Here is a 20,741-nt window from a genome sequence, read left to right as displayed (position 1 = left end):
TTTCCGCATCCTCCGTATTTGGTGGTTACAGGCTCGAACCCCGGTCTGATAAGAAGCGTGTGCTACGCACTGCTGCTCCTGCCCACCTGGCTACGGAGGCACCTGAAGAAGTCTAGTCATTACTCAGTACAGTATTAGACATTGTAACGGACAGTTTACTCGAACATTGTATCATAATTAATGCAACCAACGCATTTACATTTTCAAAGAGTTAATAATGGCAGATAAGAATGAAAAAGCAACAACGTCTGGACGCAGTACGAAGACTATAAATGTAAGAAAAAGACTGAATTTGAAAATTAAATTAGACGTTTTGAAGCGAATCGATTTCGGTCAACGACAAGCGGATGTGTGCCATAATTTGGGACTGGCAAGTTTAACTGTAAGAACAATTATGAAAAATAAAGAATTAATTTTAGCAGCAGGAAAGACAGTTGTTCCACTGTAAGCAACTACAGCTGGGCCAGCTATTAGGATTGAATTAGGAGAAACTACCTAATTTTATTAAAGATAATATCCAATGCTGAATAAGTTAAATATTATAAAAAAAAAAAAAAAAAATCTGCAGAAAATTCACCTAAAAAATAAAACACATGTGGAACCATTTAAAACTAGTAGGGGCTGGTTGAACAGATTTAAAATCCAGGAAGAAAGCTGCAAGTGCAGATCAAGGAGCTGAAACTTTCAAAAAAGAACTTGTTAAAATTATTGATGAGGGGTATTATGTGTTATACTTCTCAACAAGTTTTTAACATAGATGAAGCAGGACTTTTTGGAAACTAATGCCTAAAAGAAGTTTCATATTGAAAGAAAGAAAAAACATGCCAGGTTTCAAAGCAGCAAAGGATTGATTGACTTTATTGTTGGGTGGTAACACTGCAGGGGATTTAAAATTAATGCTCCTTTCATTTTACCAGGAAGTGGGCCAAGGTACAACCCAAAATTGACATATTTTTCATGATTAAATTCATTAATTAAATTAAATTCATGATTTTAATTGGAATTTTAAGTTTAATTTTTATATGTAAGTAGTTACCACATAATTATATATGTATGTAATGCAGAATATTTTATATGTACACATATTTGAGTATTAAATATTTTGACCGACATTTGTGCATCTTTTCACTACCGTTTATTATTGATTAGGAAATATCGTATGGCACCAACCAAAACTCATAAATACATATGTTACCTTATGGGAAGGCGCTCGCTTAGCGCGGATTCACTTAGCGCTCTGTTTTTCTGGAACGAATTATCAGCATTAAGCGGGGGTCATCTGTATATTAAATTTTATTTTAACTCTGGTGTGTCAGTTGTTGCAAGAAAATTTTCTATGGCTTACATTTAATTCAGGTAGAGTTATACAAGGGTACTTTGAAAACTGCATATACTTACACTGCATAAATAAAATGTACATTTGCTTTTCGGAATAGTTAATGAAAATACATTTTTGTTTATTATATGAGTTTAGTTTTCCAGGATAATAAGCTTTTAAAACAATATTTATCTTAATGAAGAGTTCATATTGGAAATTTCACACAAATGAATTATAAATGATTTTGCAAAAGTTTAGATCTGTACAAATGATGAAAGAGAGAACATAAAGTTATACAAATTTATATCACAACACACTTTTACACCATGTTTAGAAAAGAAAGATTATGAGGGAAAGACCAGATTCCCCAAAACTAACTAATTAATAAATTTAGGGTTGGTTGGTCTTAATAGACAGTGATTTTTTGCCTACTGGCAACTCACAGTTGTGATTTTTGTACCAGTTGTGACAATCATGTCAAGTCACATTGTTAGGCAGTGCTTCTGCGAGTGAACTAATCTGACTGGCACCACCAGTAACAACTCACTGAAAGATTCTAAAATTATCTAAATTTGAATCAAATCTTATAATTCTTGTGAACAATGAAATATACTATAAGGGTGACAATTATGAAAATTTATGATGATCATATTGAACAAGTACATACTGAACAGGTCTCACAATGTCTTTAAGTGGAGGCTCTCCTGGAATTGGACCTATATGCAAACCGGGAGGACATCTTTTCCTTGAAGTTTCTGAAGATATATCTTGAAATTGGGGTGCCATTTGGATTTTACGTGGTGCTATTCCAAATTGTCCAAAGTCCTTAAATCAAATTAGTCATCAGTAATAAAGAAGCCTTAAAATTAATTTCAAATGAAAATTTAAAATATTAGAAGCATATTAGAATTTCAGTTATCCAAAACCAGTTTATCAGAAATATTCTTTGAAATTTATTTTTTTCACCTTTCTTTTTTTTCACATAATTTTAAGGGGAAAATTAAAATGACCCATCTAATATTAACATAGAAAATGACCCGTTTAATATGTATAAGGCAATGGTCAGGCCACACCTTGAGTACTGTATACAGGTCTCATTTCAAGAAATGATGTAGAGCTGCTGGAACGAGTACAGAGAAGTGCAACAAGATTAGTGAATGGAACAAAGGGTTGCTCTTACGAAGAAAGGCTTAAGTTTTGCAAATTACAGTGTCTGGAGACTAGGCACCTGTGAGGTGATCTGAGTGAGGTGTATAAAGCCTTGAATGGTTTGAGCATGCTCAATGCTGATGGGGATTCTTCCTCTTGCTCAGAATAATCACCTGAGAGTGCATAAATTCAAATTGAGGAAAGACAGATGTACAACAGATGTGCGGAAGTTTGCCTTTAGCCAGCGGGTAGTTGGTTGGTGGAACATACTTCCATCCCTTATTTTGGAGGTTGATAGCCTAAATAAATTTAAGGCTGAGCTGAACAGGTATTTGGAATGAATGGAGGGGTGAAACGGGAGTGGTTTTTTTGTTTTTTTTTGGCTGATGCTGCATAAGCTTGCTTTCTTGCATCATATGCCTCTGCTAATGCCAATGCTAACTATAAGAAACAAAATTATTACATGGATATAATAAAATCATTGTTCTACTTATAAAAAAAGGCACCACAAATGAAGGAAAGAAGGGTAAGTTTCCTCTGTGCAATACTAACTACACTGATACGATGCACTGCATATCAGTGCAGGTAACAATGTTGATGGGATCTTTACTCTTATTCAAATGAATGGCACAAAAGGGCATAAATTTAAACTGGAAAAGGATGGTTGTAGAATAGATGAGAGGAAATGAATTTGCATTCAGCCAAGAGTAATCCAATTGGTGGATTAAACTTTCCCCCTAATTGTAACAAATGGGCCTGGTGTACTGGAGTCCATGTTTGTGAAGAATATATGACAACCCAGTTTAATATAATACAAAAAAATATACAATGGCAGAAGCTTTCAAGACCGACAAGTCTCTTTTTCAACTGATAATATGATTTGAATACAACGGATAAGTGCAATGAGTTGAGAGTGAGGCACGTTATTCATTTTCTATTGTTGTTGCACAGATGTGCGCTGTTTTTTTCTCCAGCATTTATCCAGCGTTAAAATGGTTGTCTCTAGGATGGGGTGCAGACGTGTGCCTTTGCAGCAGTTTATGGCCTTTGGATTGTTTAATATATTAAGTGACTCTAGCCATAGGCGGTGGTGAAAGTGTCGTGAGTGGTCTACTATTTTGAAGTCACGTTTGGGATCAAGATCGTGGTTGGTGGCCCAAAAATGTTCCGCGACTGCGGATTGGTCAGTTTCGGCAAGCCGGATTGCTCTGTCATGCTCCGTAAGGTGATCTTGAAGACGTCTTGATGTCTCTCCTATGTCGCACCTCTTTTACGCAGCAATGTAATATATCGCATCACCTATAGAGACTGTGAGAGCTCCAGTGGGACAAAGACAACTTAGTTGATTTCAATCCTTCTAAAACTCAGTCCCGTCTTATATCTTGCAAAGAGGATTCTTCTGCTCCTATGCTTATCGTCGATGATTTCTAGGCAAGATCATTTATCTTTACTGGGGATTATACCAACTTCTATTCTCTCTTCTTGAGTACTCACTAACAATTCCTTAAATGCCGATCACCAGGTAATTCTCCAGTGGCACATTACAAATACTGCTTCATCTGCATCTAACAAACAGGGTTTTTGCTTTCACTCTCGGCCTTAACTTTTCTTCCAAACAGCTATTCTCTTATTACAAATCGCAAATCTGCCTAACCAAGGAATACTGTTCCCACATCTGGGGTGGTGACCCCAAAACCTCTCTCAGGCTTCTAGATTCCTTTCAGAAGAGGTCAGTTAGGTTAATTACTCACTCTTCTCTAACAGAGTCTCTCCAATCTGTCTCATAGACATTCTGTTTCTGCTGCTTGCCTTTTCCATAGATACTTCCACGGGCACTGTTCTTCTGAACTAGCTTCTATAATTCCCACTCTCTCTTCTAAAGCAATCCGAACATGTGCCGCAATCAGTCAACATCCTTTTACTGTGCAACTTCAAACTCACAGACCCAATTTTTCTTCATCCTCATTTATTCATTCAATTTCCGTTTTCTAGAACAACCTTCCTCCACATGTATTTCCTGAAAATTATAATCTACAGAAGCTCAAGTCTATGTAAACAAATATCTTCTTTCATCTTCTCAACCTTCGAACCATGCATGGTACTAAGTACTATAGAAAAAAAAAAAAAAAAAAAAAAAACATGGTGTGATTGCACCTGTGGCTTCTTTTCACTGAGAGCACTGCTGAATGCCGCAGATAGCATGGAAACTGATAATGAAATGTCAACTTGGCTGTCCCTAAGGGCTGGAGGATAGCTTGAGGGTTTGTGGAAATTCTATGGATTGCTGTGATGATTGTAGTTTTGTTGTCTGTTAGTGATTTTTTCTGACAGTCTGCTGAAAATGGTAGGGGAGGGAGAAATGATGCTACTTATGTTTCTGATTTCAAAGCTCAATTTGAAAGGTGATCTTTAGAAATGGAGTTGTATGCTACATCACTTTTGAGTTAGATTACCTTGCTTCATGTGATATAGTTTATTAATCCTTCTTTGTACTTTTCTGAATGTTTGCCCTGTGATACTCCAAAGCTAAAGTGAAGTTTATAGACTATATCTCTCATTATGTGGGGACGTTAAAGATTTGTTTCAGATTTTTGCTACCTTAAATCTGAGTCAAAAACTGTTTTACAAGGAGTCTATTAATGGTTCTCCCCATAACAGAACCGGGAACCTGCCTAAGGAGGTAATTTGGGGAGGTGGAGGAGAGTGTGGAAGTTTTCAACGGTTCTTCTTCTTTTTTTTTTCTTTTAATGAAAGGTATCAAAACCTAAAGTCAAAGGCATAAGAACCTACAGTGCTTTACCATGCGTGGAATGAAGGATGAGAAAAGAGAAGGTACTGGTTGACATTAGACTTCAATTCAATTTCTGTAGATTGTAATTTTCATGAAATACATGTTTTCTGAAGGCTGTTCTAGAAATAGAGAAGTTGAAAGATAAATGAGGAAGAAGAAAAATTGGTTTAGTTGATTTTAAGTTGGATGCTAACTGGTTGCAACACACGTTCAGAGTAGTTTGGAAGAGGGGGAAGAATTATACACTCAGTGATCACTGAATTATGACTACCTACCTAATAATGTGTTGGACTACTGTCTGCATGGATAACAGCTGCTATGCAGATCCATAAAGTCTGAAGACGTTATGGATCTGCATCCATACTGCCTGCAAGGCATTACACAGTGCCGGAACAGATGATGACTACATGTCCATAAGCCTCACTTCCTGTTCCAAAACATCCCACAGGGGTTCGACTGGATTAGGGTCAAGCAAATTTGGAGGCCAATCAAAATGGATGATATCTTCAACTGTGTGCCTCGAACGACTCGTGCACAGTGTGGGCCCGATGATATGCTGCATCGGGCCCTGAAAGATCCCTTTTCTATCCGGAAAAAAAAATGCAACATGGAAGGATGCACACACATGATCTTCTAACAGCTACTGGTAGACCTCACCAGTAAAATGTTGGTTCATATCCTATTTCTTGTCAGTAAAACATGCCCTATATTAAGCAACCACCACCACCTGCTTGAATAGAGGGCCCACAGACTTATGTTGCTTGTGCCACACACAAAAGCATAAATTGGCATGTAGCACCAGGTATTTTAACTCATCTAACCAGCACACTCATTTCCAGTCCTTCAGTATCCAACCAGTGTGTTCTTGACACCACAGTATTTGCCGTCAACAATGATAAGCAGTGAGGAGAGGTGTCGCTTGGGTCATCTGCTGCAGAACACCATACTTTTGAGTGTGCGATACATCATTTGGGATATTGTTGCACAGTTACTGGGGTTGAGCCTGTAAAACATGCTGCACCCATCACTCACCACAAACTGTAAAGTTTGTGGTGAATGATGGGTGTTCTTTACAGTTCTATTGGCCGGAGGTGGTTTGACCTGTCTGACACCATTTTTTGTACACCTTAACCACAGTTGGCTGTGAACAACTGACAAGACATGCTATTTCTGAAATGGAAGCACCCGACACATGAGCTCCCACAACCATACCCTTTTGAAACTGTGATATCTTTACTATGTCCCATAACTGCTGCTTTATAACTTTGACTTGCTTGTTTGTTATTTGGTTTTTAGGAGTATTAGCAACTAAGGCCATATTGCTCCGAGGATATGCGGTGGTCATTCCCTGACCTTTCCGCATCCTCCGTATTTGGCGGTCACGGGCTCGAACCCCGGTCTAATCAAGAAGCACTGCTGCTCCTGCCCACGGAGGCACTGATTTTGACTTGCACGACCAGATGCAAATTACCACTGCTATGGTGTATGAAGTTGTTCGGATTTTTATACTGTCAACTATGCAGCATAGTCCACTATAGATGTGGTTGTCATAATGCAGTTATCATTGGGTATAGATGCCAATTCAGAAGGACAATACCATCACCTACAGCAAGCAGTCAGAGAGAAAACTGGATACCCAATTGCAAAAAAAAAAAAAAAAAAAAAAAAAAAAGAGAGAGAGAAACAATCCATAGGATGAAAGCATATTAAGAAGACCTTTAAGCCAAACATGATAAAAAGCCTTTGAAACGTCAAGAGCAACTGACTGAGTTTCTCCAAACTTTTCCATTGAATTTTTTCTGAAACAGAACAAGAGAAAGCTCAGAGCAAAGGTTTTGAGAACAATTAGGGAAAATACCAACAAGACCTGGAGCTTTCTTGGCATCAAGAAAGATGCCAAGAAAGATTTGGAAGCCAATCAAAATGGATGATATCTTCAACTGCAAGAGTGTTCAAAATTCTTCTGACTTCCTTTTGAAGGAAGACATGTGGAATTGAATGGAATTCACTGGGAATGGTAGGAAGTGGTTTACCAATATCACCAATACAATAGTTAAAAGAAAAGTAGGGTGCCAGCAGGTAGGTGTTATCTTTAGCTGAGGTGGCAAATGAACCATCAGATCTGGATGCAAGCCAATTGTGTTTTGTAACATTCTTATCTTGAACAGCCTTAGTACATTTATTGGAAAACCAGGGTTTAGATAAAGGATAAGATTTTAAGGTGGAGTACAGGATAAAGAATTTAATTCCTACAAGAATAATTTCATTGACATGATCAGAGCAAACACTGACATCAGATTTATAACAGTAATCCAACCAAGGAAAAGAAGAACAAAAATCTTGCAGATCATCCCATTTTGCATTTTTGTAATGCCAAACAACATGAGGGTGAGAATAGCCATAAGAAAAAGGCTCCACTGGAGAAGGAAACATCACCAATTTGTGATCTGAGGTACCTAGAGAACCACTCACCTTGACCGTATACTTGAAAGGATTGTTTGTGAGAAAAATATCAAAGTGTTGGCCATGTGGTTGGAATTGTTTAGTATTTTGGCAGGTAAACAAACAAACAATCTGTGTAATGTCATTAGAAAGTGCAAAAGCTCTAGCACCTTGACCAGTGAGGTCCATGTGACCAGAAAACTAAAGACAACTGGAGTTGTGAACATTAAAACCACAAAGGAAAATTACCTCACTGTTAGGAAAGTTCGACTGGAGAAAACTGAGTTTCAAAGAAAGGAAGTCAAAGAGTTTCAAGTGATTAGTGGAATTGAGAGATCGATAGAGGCAACAGGTGAATTGACAGAATGGGATAGAGAAGTTTTAAGCCAGAGAAAATAAAAAACAGAAGATATTCCAAATTAGTAAGTCTTTGACAGGAAATATAAGTGGACATATGCACAAGTACTACCATTTTAGCAGCAAATAAGTCTGACAACTGGGTTGAGCAGTGGTTGAATCAACCAATAATTTGGATTCTGTCAGAAAAAGTAAGTGGGGCTTGGTAGACTGTAAGTGGAAATGGACATCACTGAGACTGAAACTAGGACCATGTATATTTGTGAAATGAATGACCAAGTGTTTGTGAGGTTTAGATCTTTTTGCAGATGTATGATCTATTAGTTTGATATTCATGAAGTATTCAATAGTAAAGAATATGTTGGGAAGGGGACATGTATGAAGTAACAAAAAAGTTTTGGATATGGCATATACACAACAAGAATATGCCCAGCTGCTTGACATAATGTGGCCTAAACAATAACCACTGCACACACACTGCAAGGATTCTCTCTAGTCACTATCTGGATGAGTAGAGGCAGCAAGATCGGTCCCGAGGACCATCTAACAGCAGCTTGCAAATACCGTTTTATAGCCATATCCTCAAAATGTAAGGAAGACTGGATGTCTCTATGATGCCCATCATAACTTTTGATGAAAGTCATCTACAACCTAGTACTGCCTGGTAACACAAAGGGGCAGTCAGCCTTCCTATCTTGCTGTTGGTTCACACCTGAAATACAGTACCTAGTATACTGGTTATCTCCAGTATACTAAGTGCTGTATTTCAAGACTTGTACAAGGTGGTTGTATCCAGTGTTACTAACAGTCCCACTATAGTGAAGATGCAAGCAGATGTCACAGAATCAGATGTTGCCAAAATTCAGTCCACTGGACTCAACTGCCACCCAAATAGTTCCATTAGTGTTTCAGATTCCCAGGCAGCAAGCTCAAGCATGTCATACCCAAGAGAATGTCTGTGACAAGCCTTCTGTTCTAGACAGTTAATTGACTATTTGAGATTAATGGCTTTTGATTTGTCCACCTTCCTAAAGAATTACTTGATAGGTGTTGTTTACACAAAGTTACATATTTCATGAAAAGTGCCGATAGATGAGTTGCCATTATTGACATTATGTTTGTTTAGATTGTATCATCAGACAGTTATGCTTATCATGAAAATGGAAAAGACTGTAGTTTCATATTTATACTGTTTTTCTTTTTTCAGCAAAATTAATAAAAGTTTTGTTTTGTTTAAAATAAGTTTAAAAACAAGGCTAGGCTTAAACAAACACTCTTAAGCATTAGAATTGTTTTATGTAAGACATGTAGCAATACATTTGTTTTGAATTTGAAAAAATAGAAATTAATCTTTTGAGTAATTTAGAATGATTTAAAATTAATGCAATTTCCAGCTCAATGAAATTTCTCACAGAATTTATTCATAATGATGATGTTACAGATTTTGTAAACGTTACAGATACCATATTTGAATTTTTTGCTAAAAAACACAAAGCTGATGTAATTTCAACAAAAAGAGAAATGCATTTCCTAATTCAAATTTTCTATAGCTCTTAACATTTTTAGGTTTTTCCTGAACATCAACTTACTGCACATTATAAAAAATAAAATTAAACTTACTTCTAGGAAATATAGTCAAATTGCATTACTTTTCAAACACCAGTTTCATTATCTGTCAAAATGTTTTACTTTGGCCATAAATTTAAATGAGTTACAATTAATTTTTCGGTAACCATATTCATATAAGTGAAAGTTAGATCTTTCTTCTGTGAAAGTTACAGAAGAAAGATCTATTAAATGTTCAGAAGAACTGAATATTTTATATTAATATCTCAAGTTTAAGTGTCAATGACTGAGTGCTACGGGCCTGCAGTGGGCAAGACATTATCTCAAAATATTTTCTATGAATAATTAAATTTCAAAAATGTAATGAAGAATTTCTGACTTAACCAAAAAATATTTTAAAACATTAAATGAATAAAAAATGAATCTCTTATTTTTTCTCTATATAAACTTTAAATAAAAAAAGAAATATAAGCTGCCGTTTCAGGGAATTATAAAGAGAATACCTCTTCATCCATAAAATCTTCTGGTTTTTGTTGCATATTATCAGCTTTCTTATTTCGTGATGATATAAATGATGATGGTGACCAACCTGTAATAAAATAAAAAAAATCCAATAATAGTCTTCTGATTAATACAAAAGTTACAGAAGAAAGATCAATTAAATATTCATAAAGGAGAATTGAATATTTTACAATATGGTTATGAAAAAGCACAATACACATTGTATACTTAGGCTTAAGTTAACCTCACTTTTTGAACTAGAAAGCAAGACACCTCATTGCATTTTCCCTGATTAAGTTTCTGTTCATTAAAGTTCTGGATGAAAAAAATGGGACACTTCATGTTATAAGCATTTATAATGCATTGGCATTACACAAGATTGCAATGAACATGTAAATAATCAAGAAATTTTTTTTCCCCCCACAATTATTTTAGTAATTGCTCATATCCACTATTAAAACTTTAGGTGCTGGATTTTCAGAGTTAAATTAGACAATAAAGGTTATTAATTTAGAATCTAGCAATCAAAACACAGCTGCAATAACTAACTTATACAATTATTTTTGGTGTAAATACTTTGCTCTGTATAATGTATTTTTTGTCTGTGTTTTTATGCATGTTATGTACAGAATAATAGTTGAATTATCTACGATGCTATCAACTTCCAACAGTACCTCTCAAGGTTAATTCCAAAGCAGACTGTTAAATGATATTGATCTGCATCCTTTGGTCCTTGAGGTTGTCACAGACATTCTCTCAGATATACCAGACAAGCTGTACTTGCTACCTGGGAGTCTAAAACGCTGATGGAACTGATATTCGGGTGACACTCAAGTCAAGTGGACCCAATTTCGGCGAAGTCCGGACGGTCTGTGACAGCCAAATCCTCTGCTTGCACCTTCACGATGGTGGGACTGTTAGTAATCCTGGGTATAACCTCCATGCACAAGCACATGGTGGGTGACCACCCAGGTGTGAACCAACGTAAGCAGGGGTCGAGGTGTGGCGCCCACACCACATGGAGGAATGCCGCCCCTCTATGTTACCAGGCAGTACTAGGTGGTAGATGACTCTCATCAACCGGTGAAATACCACCACTTTGCTTATTGGAGGCTTGAAGTGGTGGAACCCATGTTTAGTCTCTAGAGCTAAGTTCCGGTCAACCCTTCCCTATCTCTTCCATCATGCAGTATGATTGATGACTTTTGAGGTTATGATGAACGTCGTGGCGAGATCCAATATTCCTTACATTTCGAGGGTACAGCTCTAAAACGGTTTTCGCAGGCCGGCCGCTAGTTAGTACACCGGACCGAACCTATTGGTAACTCTCTAGGAGGCTTCCGGATCAGCTAGTGTATAATCTTGCTACCTCTACTCTGCCAGATAGTGACTGGAGGGAGTCCGAGTAGTGTGTATGCGGGGAGCATTGTCGAGGCCACGTTATGTCAAGGATCTGGGTATATTCTTACCACATGTACGCCATATCCAAAAATTTCATTACTTCATACAGCATGTCCCACCCACTTTTTCTTACTATTGAATACACCATGAATTGTCAAACTAATAGAACAAGCATATCTGCGAAAAGATCTAAACCTCCCAAGGATTTCCTAATTCATTTCACAAATATACGTGGTCTCAACTCTAATCTCAACGATGTCCATTTCCACTTGCAGTCTGCCAAACCCCATGTACTTTTTCTGACAGAATCTCAGTTATCGGTTGATTCAACTACTGCTCATCTCAGATGCCCAAATTATTCGCTGTATGATTCCTTTCGCCCCAAAGGTGGTACTTGTGCATATGTCCGTTCTGATATTCCCTGTCAGAGACTTGGCAATTTGGAATCTCCTCTCTTTGATCTTCTCTGGCTTAAAATCTCTCTACCTCATTGTGTCAAATTCATCTGTTGTCTCTACCGTTCTCCCAACTCCACTAATCACTTGGAGCTCTTTGACTTCCTCTCGTTGCAACTTGACTTTCTCCAGTCCAACTTTCCTAACAGTGAGGTAATTTTCCTTGGTGATTTTAATGTTCACAACTCCAGCTGGCTTCCGTTTTCTAGTCACACCGACCCAGCAGGTCGAGATGCTGAGGCTTTTGCAATTACTAATGACCTAGCACAGATTGTTCATTTACCTATAAGAATACCGGACAATCCGAATCATACAGCCAATACGCTTGATCTTTTTCTCACAAACAACCCTTCTAAGTACACGGTCGAAGTGAGAGGTCCTTTAGGCACTTCAGATCACAACTTGGTGATTGTCTCTTCTCCAATGGAACCTTTATCTCATGGCTATTCCCAACCTCGTGTTGTTTGGCATTACAAGAATGCAAAATGGGATGACCTGCGAGACTTCTTTTCTTCTTTTCCTTGGTCGGATTACTGTTTCAAAACTCCTGATGTCAACGTTTGCTCAGATCGTGTCAGTGAAATTATTCTTGCAGGAATGGAATCCTTTATCCCACACTCCACTTTAAAATCTCGTCCTTTATCTAAACCTTGGTTTTCCAATAAATGTGCTAAGGCTGTTCAAGAGAAGAATGTTGCATATCGTAATTGGCTTGTTTCTAATTCTTCAGTTTCATTTTCTGCCTACACCAAAGCTCGCAACAATTGTAAAGCAGTTATTAATCAGTCCAAACTAGAGTTTGAACAGGCTAAGAGTAGAAAACTTGCTTCTTGCCCTAATGGTAGCCGAGCATTCTGGTCTCTTGCCAAAGCTATTGGCCGCAACTTTTGCCCATCTCTGCTTCCACCTCTGTCCAAACCAGATGGTTCTGTTGTCACTTTAGCCAAGGATAAAGCTGACCTGCTAGCATCCCATTTTTCTTCCAGCTCATGTATTAATGAACTTGGTAAAACACCTCCCACCATTCCCAACACGGTCCATTCAATGCCTCCTGTGGTCTTCCGTCAAAAGGATATCAGAAGGATTTTGATGAATCTTGATGCTAAGAAAACTCCGGGTCCTGATGGTATTTCTCCACTTGTTCTCAAAATCTGTGCTCCTGAACTTACTCCTATTCTTTGCCGCCTTTTTTCACTTTCTTATTCCAAAGGTGTTTATCCTTCTGCTTGGAAATTTGCTCATATCCAGCCAGTTCCTAAAAAGGGTGACAAATCCCTCCCATCCAATTATCGTCCCATTGCAATTACTTCTACTCTTTCTAAAGTAATGGAGAAATCAATTAACCGCCAACTCTTAAACTACCTAGAAACCTTCCGTCTGATCAACGATCGCCAGTATGGATTCCGTCGGTGTCGATCCACTGGTGATATTCTGGCTTATGTTACCCATTTATGGACTACTTCAATGGAAAGGTTCGGTGAAACACAAGTAGTTGCTCTTGACATCTCAAAGGCCTTCGATCGTGTTTGGCATAAAGGTCTTCTAAACAAGCTTCCATCTTATGGTTTGCCAACAGTTTTTAGTAATTGGTTATCCAGTTTTCTCTCTGATCGCTCACTGAGGGTGATGGTAGATGGCTCTCTGTCTTCTAACTTCTCCACTAATGCCGGTGTCCCCCAAGGTTCAGTTCTTTCCCCCACTCTTTTCCTCTTGTATATCAATGACCTTCTTCCATTGACTGGAAATCCTATCCATAGTTTTGCCGATGATAGCACATTGCATTCAACTTTCCATTTTGAGAAACCTTGCCCTGCTCAATCAGCTTCAACTTCTCGAAAATCTGCTACCAATTCCTTAAATGCCGATCTTCAGGTAATTCTCCAGTGGGGCAAAGACAACTTAGTTGATTTCAACCCTTCTAAAACTCAGTCTTGTCTTATATCTCGCAAAAAGGATTCTTCTGCTCCTATGCTTATCTTTAGTGACACTCCAATTTCTAGGCAAAAGGATATATCTCTTTTGGGGATTACCCTGACTTCTAATCTCTCTTGGCACAAGCACATTACAAATATTGCTTCCTCTGCATCTAGAAAACTTGGTTTTCTCTTTCGCTCTCGGCGTTACTTTTCTTCCAAACAGCTGCTCACTCTGTATAAATCGCAAATCCGTCCTGCCATGGAATATTGTTCCCACATTTGGGGTGGTGCCCCCAAAACCTCTCTCAGGCTTCTTGATTCCATTCAGAAGAGGGCAGTTAGGTTAATTAATGATTCATCTCTAACAGAGTCTCTCCACTCGCTTTCTCATAGACGTACTGTTTCTGCTGCATGCCTCTTCTACAGATATTTCCATGGGCACTGTTCTTCTGAATTGGCTTCTATAATTCCCGCTCTCTCTTTCAAAACAGTCCGAACACGTGCCGCCACCAGCCAACATCCATTTACTGTCCAACTTCAAACCCACAGAACCAACTTTTCATCTTCCTCATTTATTCATTCAACTGCCGTTTTCTGGAACAACCTTCCTTCATACGTATTTCCTGAAAATTACAATCTACAGAAGTTCAAGTCCAATGTCAACAAATATCTTCTTTCGTCTCCTCAACCTCCAACCCAAGCACGGTACTAAGTACTATAGGTTCTAATACCTCTCGTGTTTGGGGTTCACATAAAAAAAAAAATAAAATAAAATAAAAAAGGGTCACTTTTCACCCTAACTCAAAATATGGAACATTTTATGGGACAAAAAAATAATAATAATAAATAAAAAATAAAATAAATAGGGCAGTGTTATGAAAACAGGGAGTTTTACAGTCACAACATTACAACCATCACTGTGCTTTAGCATCAGCTGTTTCTTCCTGCCTGGTAACACAGGTCACATTGAGAACCGATAAATGTGATACCATGGAGTTGTAGCACGCATCCATACAAAGTATTTCGATGTGGACAAGGGACATGATCTAATGGGCTTTGAAAAAGGAATGATTGTCAGGTACTGGTTGAAGGGTGGGCAGTATTACAGAAACTGCATATCATGTAGGCGGTTTGCAGAGTGATGTAGGTTAAGGTGTTCCAAGAGTCAACAGGTGGATGGACAGTGGACAGAAAAGCAGTCACCAGGCCAATGCCCATGCCTCATTGATGGTCGTGGAGGATGACAGCTGTCCTTCCTTCTGCAAGTCAATAGATGGAAAATGGTGGAACAGTTGACTGTGGACTTGAACAAGGAACAACCTGCAGTGTTCCCAAGACCATGATCCAATGAACCCTTCTCTGTATGGGTTAGTAGGCCCCCCAATCAAAGTATCCATGTTTATGATCACTCACTGCCAATAATGCCTAAAGTTAACACCTAAAAGGCATCACTTCACATTTACTGCTGTGCCTCATGGCTGGTAGATGATGAGTACAGCAACAAACTGCAGAGAGGAATCACTCCAATGTCTTGGTCCTACAGAGACAAGTAGGGGGTGGCAGTATTTGGTACTGGGAGATGTTTTCATGGGAATCTGTTGGAACCCTCATATCCCTAGACTGCATTCTGAATGACAAAAACTGCCTATCCATTGCTGCTGATCAGGTACACCACTTCATGGTGACTGTCTTCTTGGATTGCACAGTGTGTTAAAATATAAATTTCCATGTAACTTCACCCTTGGTCTCTCTTGCCATCTCCTCTGCCAAGTTTCTTTCAGGTGTTCCATGATTTTCTGTTTTTCCATTCGGTGGTTGTTTGTAGGGTTGTTTGCTGTTTGGTTTTTAGGAGCATTAGCAACTAAGGCCATATTGCTCCGGGGATATGTGGTGGTCATTCCCTGACCTTTCCGCATCCTCCGTATTTGGTGGTCACGGGCTCGAACCCCGGTCTAATCAAGAAGCAAGCTGCTCCTGCCCACCTGGCTACGGAGGCGCCGTTTGTAGGGTCTAGTGTAAAAGTGTCAAACGTGATCGGTGTTCCCTTTGCCAGGTAGTTCATCAACCCACATCTTGCCACCTCCAGGTCCAGAGGGAGAGTTCCTGCCAGGACCTACAGTGCGCAGGTACTCACCATGTTACATGCCTGGTAATGGTGAGAAGTATTTTTTGCTGTATTGTTTTGAGGATTCTTTTATTTATGGTGGTTCTTGTTTTGGCATACCACATTGGGGCTCCACAAGTAATTGCTGGGATGAAAATCGCTTTATAGTAGAGGGATAATGTCCTTTTGTTTAGTCCCAAGTCTCTGACCAGTTACTCTGACCACTAGCGCTGTGTATTTTCTCAGCTTCTCCTTCAGATATGTGTTGTTTAAAGGACAGGTTGGAATCTAGGATAATGCCTAGGTATTTCATCTGTTTTGCTAGTTTGATTGTGCTTCCCCTTACTTTTATCTGGGGCGGCTGTCTGATGTTGAGTGCTCCTCTCAGCAGAATTGAGTTAATTTTGGTCTGGGAAATCTCCAGTATATGCAGGTTTGCCCAGTCCTGGAGTACTTGCAGTGTGTGGTTAGCATGGGCTTCTAACTGTGATCTAGAGCTCACTGCCACTGTTAGGTCGAGATCATCTGCAAAAGCTTGCGTGTTGACATCACCCAAGTTGAGTGCCAGGAATTCATCAAAAACAATGTTCCACAGGAGTGGCCCCAGGACAGATCCCTGTGGGCAGCCCCTGCAGACCGATCTTGCCAGGCTCCAGAACAGTGCCATTACCCTGATTTTTCTGTCAGATAGGTAGGATCTAATGCAATTATATAAATTCATGGGGATTTTTGCCTTGCGGAGTCTGCCAAGGACGCTCGGCCACCATAGGGTGTCAAACGCCCCGGAAAAGTCGACCGCAATTACCAGGAAGTACTTTTTGTTACATTATGCAGCGCTTTCTAGGAGGTTCCGAATTGCCTCAATGGTGGAGAGTCCGGGTTTGAATCCATATTGTCCAGGTGACTCCAGGTTAGCTGCTTTGTAGTGGCTGAGTATTCTTCGATGTAGTATTCTATCCAGGAGTTTACTTAGTGTTGATAACAGCACTATGGGGTGGTAAGAGTTTGGTTGGTTTAGTTGAGTTTTTCGGGATGAGCTTGAGATGTGCTGTTTTCCGGCTGGTTGGGAAACGGCCCACTCTGAGGCAACAGTTTAAGAGATGCAGAAGGGGTTCTGGTATGTGCTCCACCGCCCTCTTAACAAGTTCTGGGTCCAGGAGGTCAGGGCCAGGGCATTTCTTCTTGCGCATTTGTGTTGTGGCTTCCTGTAGATCATCCATGGTAATTGGCGGCTTCATTTGTTGCGTGTTATAGGTCTCATTTGCCTGCATGATGGCTTGTTGGTCTTCTGTGAGTATATTCGGTGGGTCTTTTATAATTGTGTTCAAAATGTTGGCCATTGAGTCGTCCCATATTGTGGTGAGGGTGCATTGCATCATCATAGTTGCTGTAGTTATTTCCCCCCTGGGGAGTTTATTTGTTGTGAACTTGTAGACCACTCCCCAAGGGTTCTTATTACCTTTAGTTGAAATCAGTCATTCCCAGGAGGATTTTTTTACTTTTCTTTATACTCCCAGTATAAGTATTTCTCAGTACTGTATATTCTCAGCACAGGCAAGTGACCTCAGCGGGCAGCCACGATCTCCGTGCTCGCTGATATTCTTTCCATTTTTGTTAGACTAATCTCCTTTGTCATTGCAGCTCTGGGGTCCACCAGGGCATGGCCTTGCTTGAAGGCGTTTTTCTTTTTATGGTGACTTCAGCTGCCTCAGTTATAATGTTTGTTATTATCTGTTGCAGTTCATCTGGGTCCTCTCTTATTTCTCAGCAGTCCTGTTTGGTTTGTCCCCTTCTATCATGCTGGGCTCTACTGATGAGCTGTTCTCAGAAGAGTTCCCAATTGGCTTTGGAGATTGCAAATCTGTTTAGCATCTACCTTTCTGTTGCAGTTCTTGCTGTGGTTCTGTGTGTCCGGTAGGTGATGGTACGGTGATCCGACATGGTCCAAGCATTTTGCATCGTCCAGTCGGTCACATGGGAATCGATATTTCTTGTGGTTAGGGTGATGTCGATGGTCGCCTCTCAAAGTGTATTACAGAAGGTTGGGAGGCAGAAAGGTTGATTTTTAACCGTCAGTATTGAGTTAGCCAGGAACTCTTCCAGTCTTTGGCTGTTTCTGGTGCCTTTCTGGGCCAGCATGGCACTGTCCCAGACTGGGGATCAGCAGTTGAAGTCTGCACCTATTATGATCCTCTGTCTTGCTAAGGTAGTTTGAACATCCAGGAGATATGTAATGGCAAAGTCAATCTTGACTCCAGTTCTTCAGTAGAGAGAGACTGCATATAAGCAGCCGACAGAGCTGATTATATGAGCACATGCTGCCCATGGCGTGCATAACTGTGGGATCTTGGTTACTGTAATTTCTGGGTTGTGGACTATTATTGCTGCACACAGCGTATCTTTGTCACTCTGTACTATTTTAAACCTGAGCTGAGTGGGTATCCCCTAACCTGCTTCATGTGAGTGTAGGGCTCTTGAATAAGGATGTGATCCACATTGTCGTCTTCTGCTTTTAGGCATACTTGGGCGACCACTGCTTTCGCATGTTGCGCATTTATTTGATGAATTTTTAGCACTCCACTGTTATATTTTTTACATTACATACCCATAATCAGTTCTGAGTTGATATGTACACTTGAAAGTTTGATATGTCGGACATTTTGGATCTCTTATGGAATGCGTATGATCTAGTCTTAGTAGCTTGCAGTTGACACATACAGGGTCTTTTGCTTTGTTTGGGCATCTACTAATTATTCTGTAGATTTTGTTGTGCCTCTTTTCGGAGCAGTGGCCGCATGTTGGTTCCATTTGATTACATGTGCCCATATTTGCAGCACCAAAAACACTTTATTATAGCCATGTGTTCTCTGTACCCGTGGCTACTCCATTCTATATAAATTGTTCGCTGTTCCCGCAGGACTTGCCAGGCCTTTGGGGCCAGCTCCAATACCCAGTTACAGTTTCCGCTGCTTCTGGCCCTTGTTTTATACTTGGGCATGACCATTAGCTATTCATCACTCTCTGGTAGTTCTCTACCAGAGAGTGATGATTTCCTATAGATTTCCCCAGTTAGTCTCGGAGGTGATGTCTTGTTCCACATCAAATATTATGACAGATGGCCCTTTTCTTCTTAGGATTTCCGTAGTAAGGCCAAGGTTGGGATCTTTGCATTGGACATTCTGCTTCCTCCTTGGTCTCTGTTTCTATTACTATGCTCTGTTTCTATTAAGCATGCTCAATGCTGATGGGATTCTTCCTCTAGCTCAGAAAAATCACCTGAGAGGGCATAAATTCAAATTGAGGAAAGATAGATGTAGGATAGATGTGCGGAAATTTGCCTTTAGCCAGCGCGTGGTTGGTTGGTGGAACAGACTTCCATCCCTTGTGGTGGAGGTTGATAGCCTAAATAAGTTTAAGGCTCAGCTGGACAGGTATTTTGAACGAACAGAGGGGTGAAGTGGAAGTGGTTTTTTTTTTTTTTTTGGCTGATGCTGCATAAGCTTGCTTTCTTGCATCAAATGCCTCTACTAATGCTAATGCTATCCCTGGGTTTCTCGTTTTCCTTATTGCTTTAATTCGGGTAGTTCCGATGTCTTCCCACAGGTTTTCCATTATCTTCTTTATTTCTTCACTAGTATGTTCATCTTGTCCTGTTGGCTTTAGGATGACTATGTTGGGTGTTGGCAGGAATGTTCTTCTCGGGTTTGTTGCAGGTTTGGCGGCAGGTTCATTTATGGTTGCAGTGGTGGTTTTGCTCCTCAGCACTTCTGGGTAGGTTAGGGTGCGCTGTGGCATTTCTCTTGCCCCGCCTTGCAGGTATGCCTCTAATGTGGCATTATTTTTTTGTTCTCTATGTGGGTTTTGTACAGGATAGTTTTTAGTTTTGTCCACGGTGACACAATGTCTGCTCAAATTGCTGTCACTCGATTGTTCTGCTTTGCAAAGATTTCCTCCAGGCAGACCTAAATATGAGAATCTAGTCTGGTACTGGCCCCCTCTCCGGTAAGTGGGGGTCTAGGGTTTGCATTTCTTCAGTCATCTCTGTTAGTTGATTTTGTTGTTCCAAATTACTTTTGCTGAGATCAGATTGCGACCTGGTTTCCTGTTCAAATTTCGGTACAACCAGTTTCTTGTTCTTTTTCTTTGAAAGTGGGGCCAGCTTTTGTTCCTTGGCATCGTCCCTAGTACCATCAATCGGGCTGGTTTTGGGTTCTTTCCCGATGTTATCCTCGGTTTAGGTGGGGTCTTCCGAAGACATTTCTGGCCAGGTCGGAAAATTGGGGTATTCGAATTAGCAGGATTCTGTTTACATATCCTTGTAGCTGATTGAAAAAGACGAAGTTTGGTGGGTCACGCAAGTTCGTGCGTGGTACGGTTGTCATACACTACCCTGGCCACGATTTGGGCTAACTCCACAGTCATGTGAAGAGGGGGAGAAGCCAAATGTTAAAATGCCCCTAGAGCAGTGGGATTACTCCCCTATGAGATTTTCTAGGGGCGCCGAAGACTATGGTGACATCGAAAATGTTGAAAAATGAATGCGAGAGAAGATTCCACACCATCATGGAAAGTTTATGGTGGGGGGGATGTCACTAAAAACATAATTCACTGTCTTTTAAACACAGTTTTAAGCACAGCTTGTTGGAGCAGCTTTTGTTCTGGATATCACAGATCAGGACACCCTCCCCAGTCAAATACAAGGTACCAATGTGGCATGGCCTCTGCGTTATAATTGGTGCCT

At 39.9% G+C, this 20,741-nt stretch overlaps 1 protein-coding gene across 3 annotated transcripts in view; it reads right to left on the bottom strand.

Moving 5' to 3' along the window:
* Positions 1-20,741, bottom strand: part of LOC150080960 (G patch domain-containing protein 1) — a 242,313-nt gene that overhangs the window by 182,886 nt on the left and 38,686 nt on the right. For 2 of the 3 annotated variants that reach the window (XM_090381880.1, XM_090381879.1), the window contains exons 3-4: positions 10,127-10,212; positions 1,986-2,143 (exon numbers count right to left, since the gene is read on the bottom strand). In XM_090381880.1, the coding sequence (XP_090238006.1) occupies positions 1,986-2,143; positions 10,127-10,212 (244 nt within the window). Of the gene's footprint in view, positions 1-1,985; positions 2,144-10,126; positions 10,213-20,741 lie in introns of those variants that run through there. The other variant, XM_090381878.1, reaches the window with a different exon arrangement.

Source organism: Mastigoproctus giganteus, chromosome 9 (genome assembly GCF_048544385.1).
Source record: "Mastigoproctus giganteus isolate SK-2022 chromosome 9, ASM4854438v1, whole genome shotgun sequence".
In the NCBI taxonomy this organism is placed as follows: domain Eukaryota; kingdom Metazoa; phylum Arthropoda; class Arachnida; order Uropygi; family Thelyphonidae; genus Mastigoproctus; species Mastigoproctus giganteus.
The sequence above is the reverse complement of the archived record's forward strand: the minus strand, read 5'-3'. Positions and strand labels throughout refer to the sequence as shown.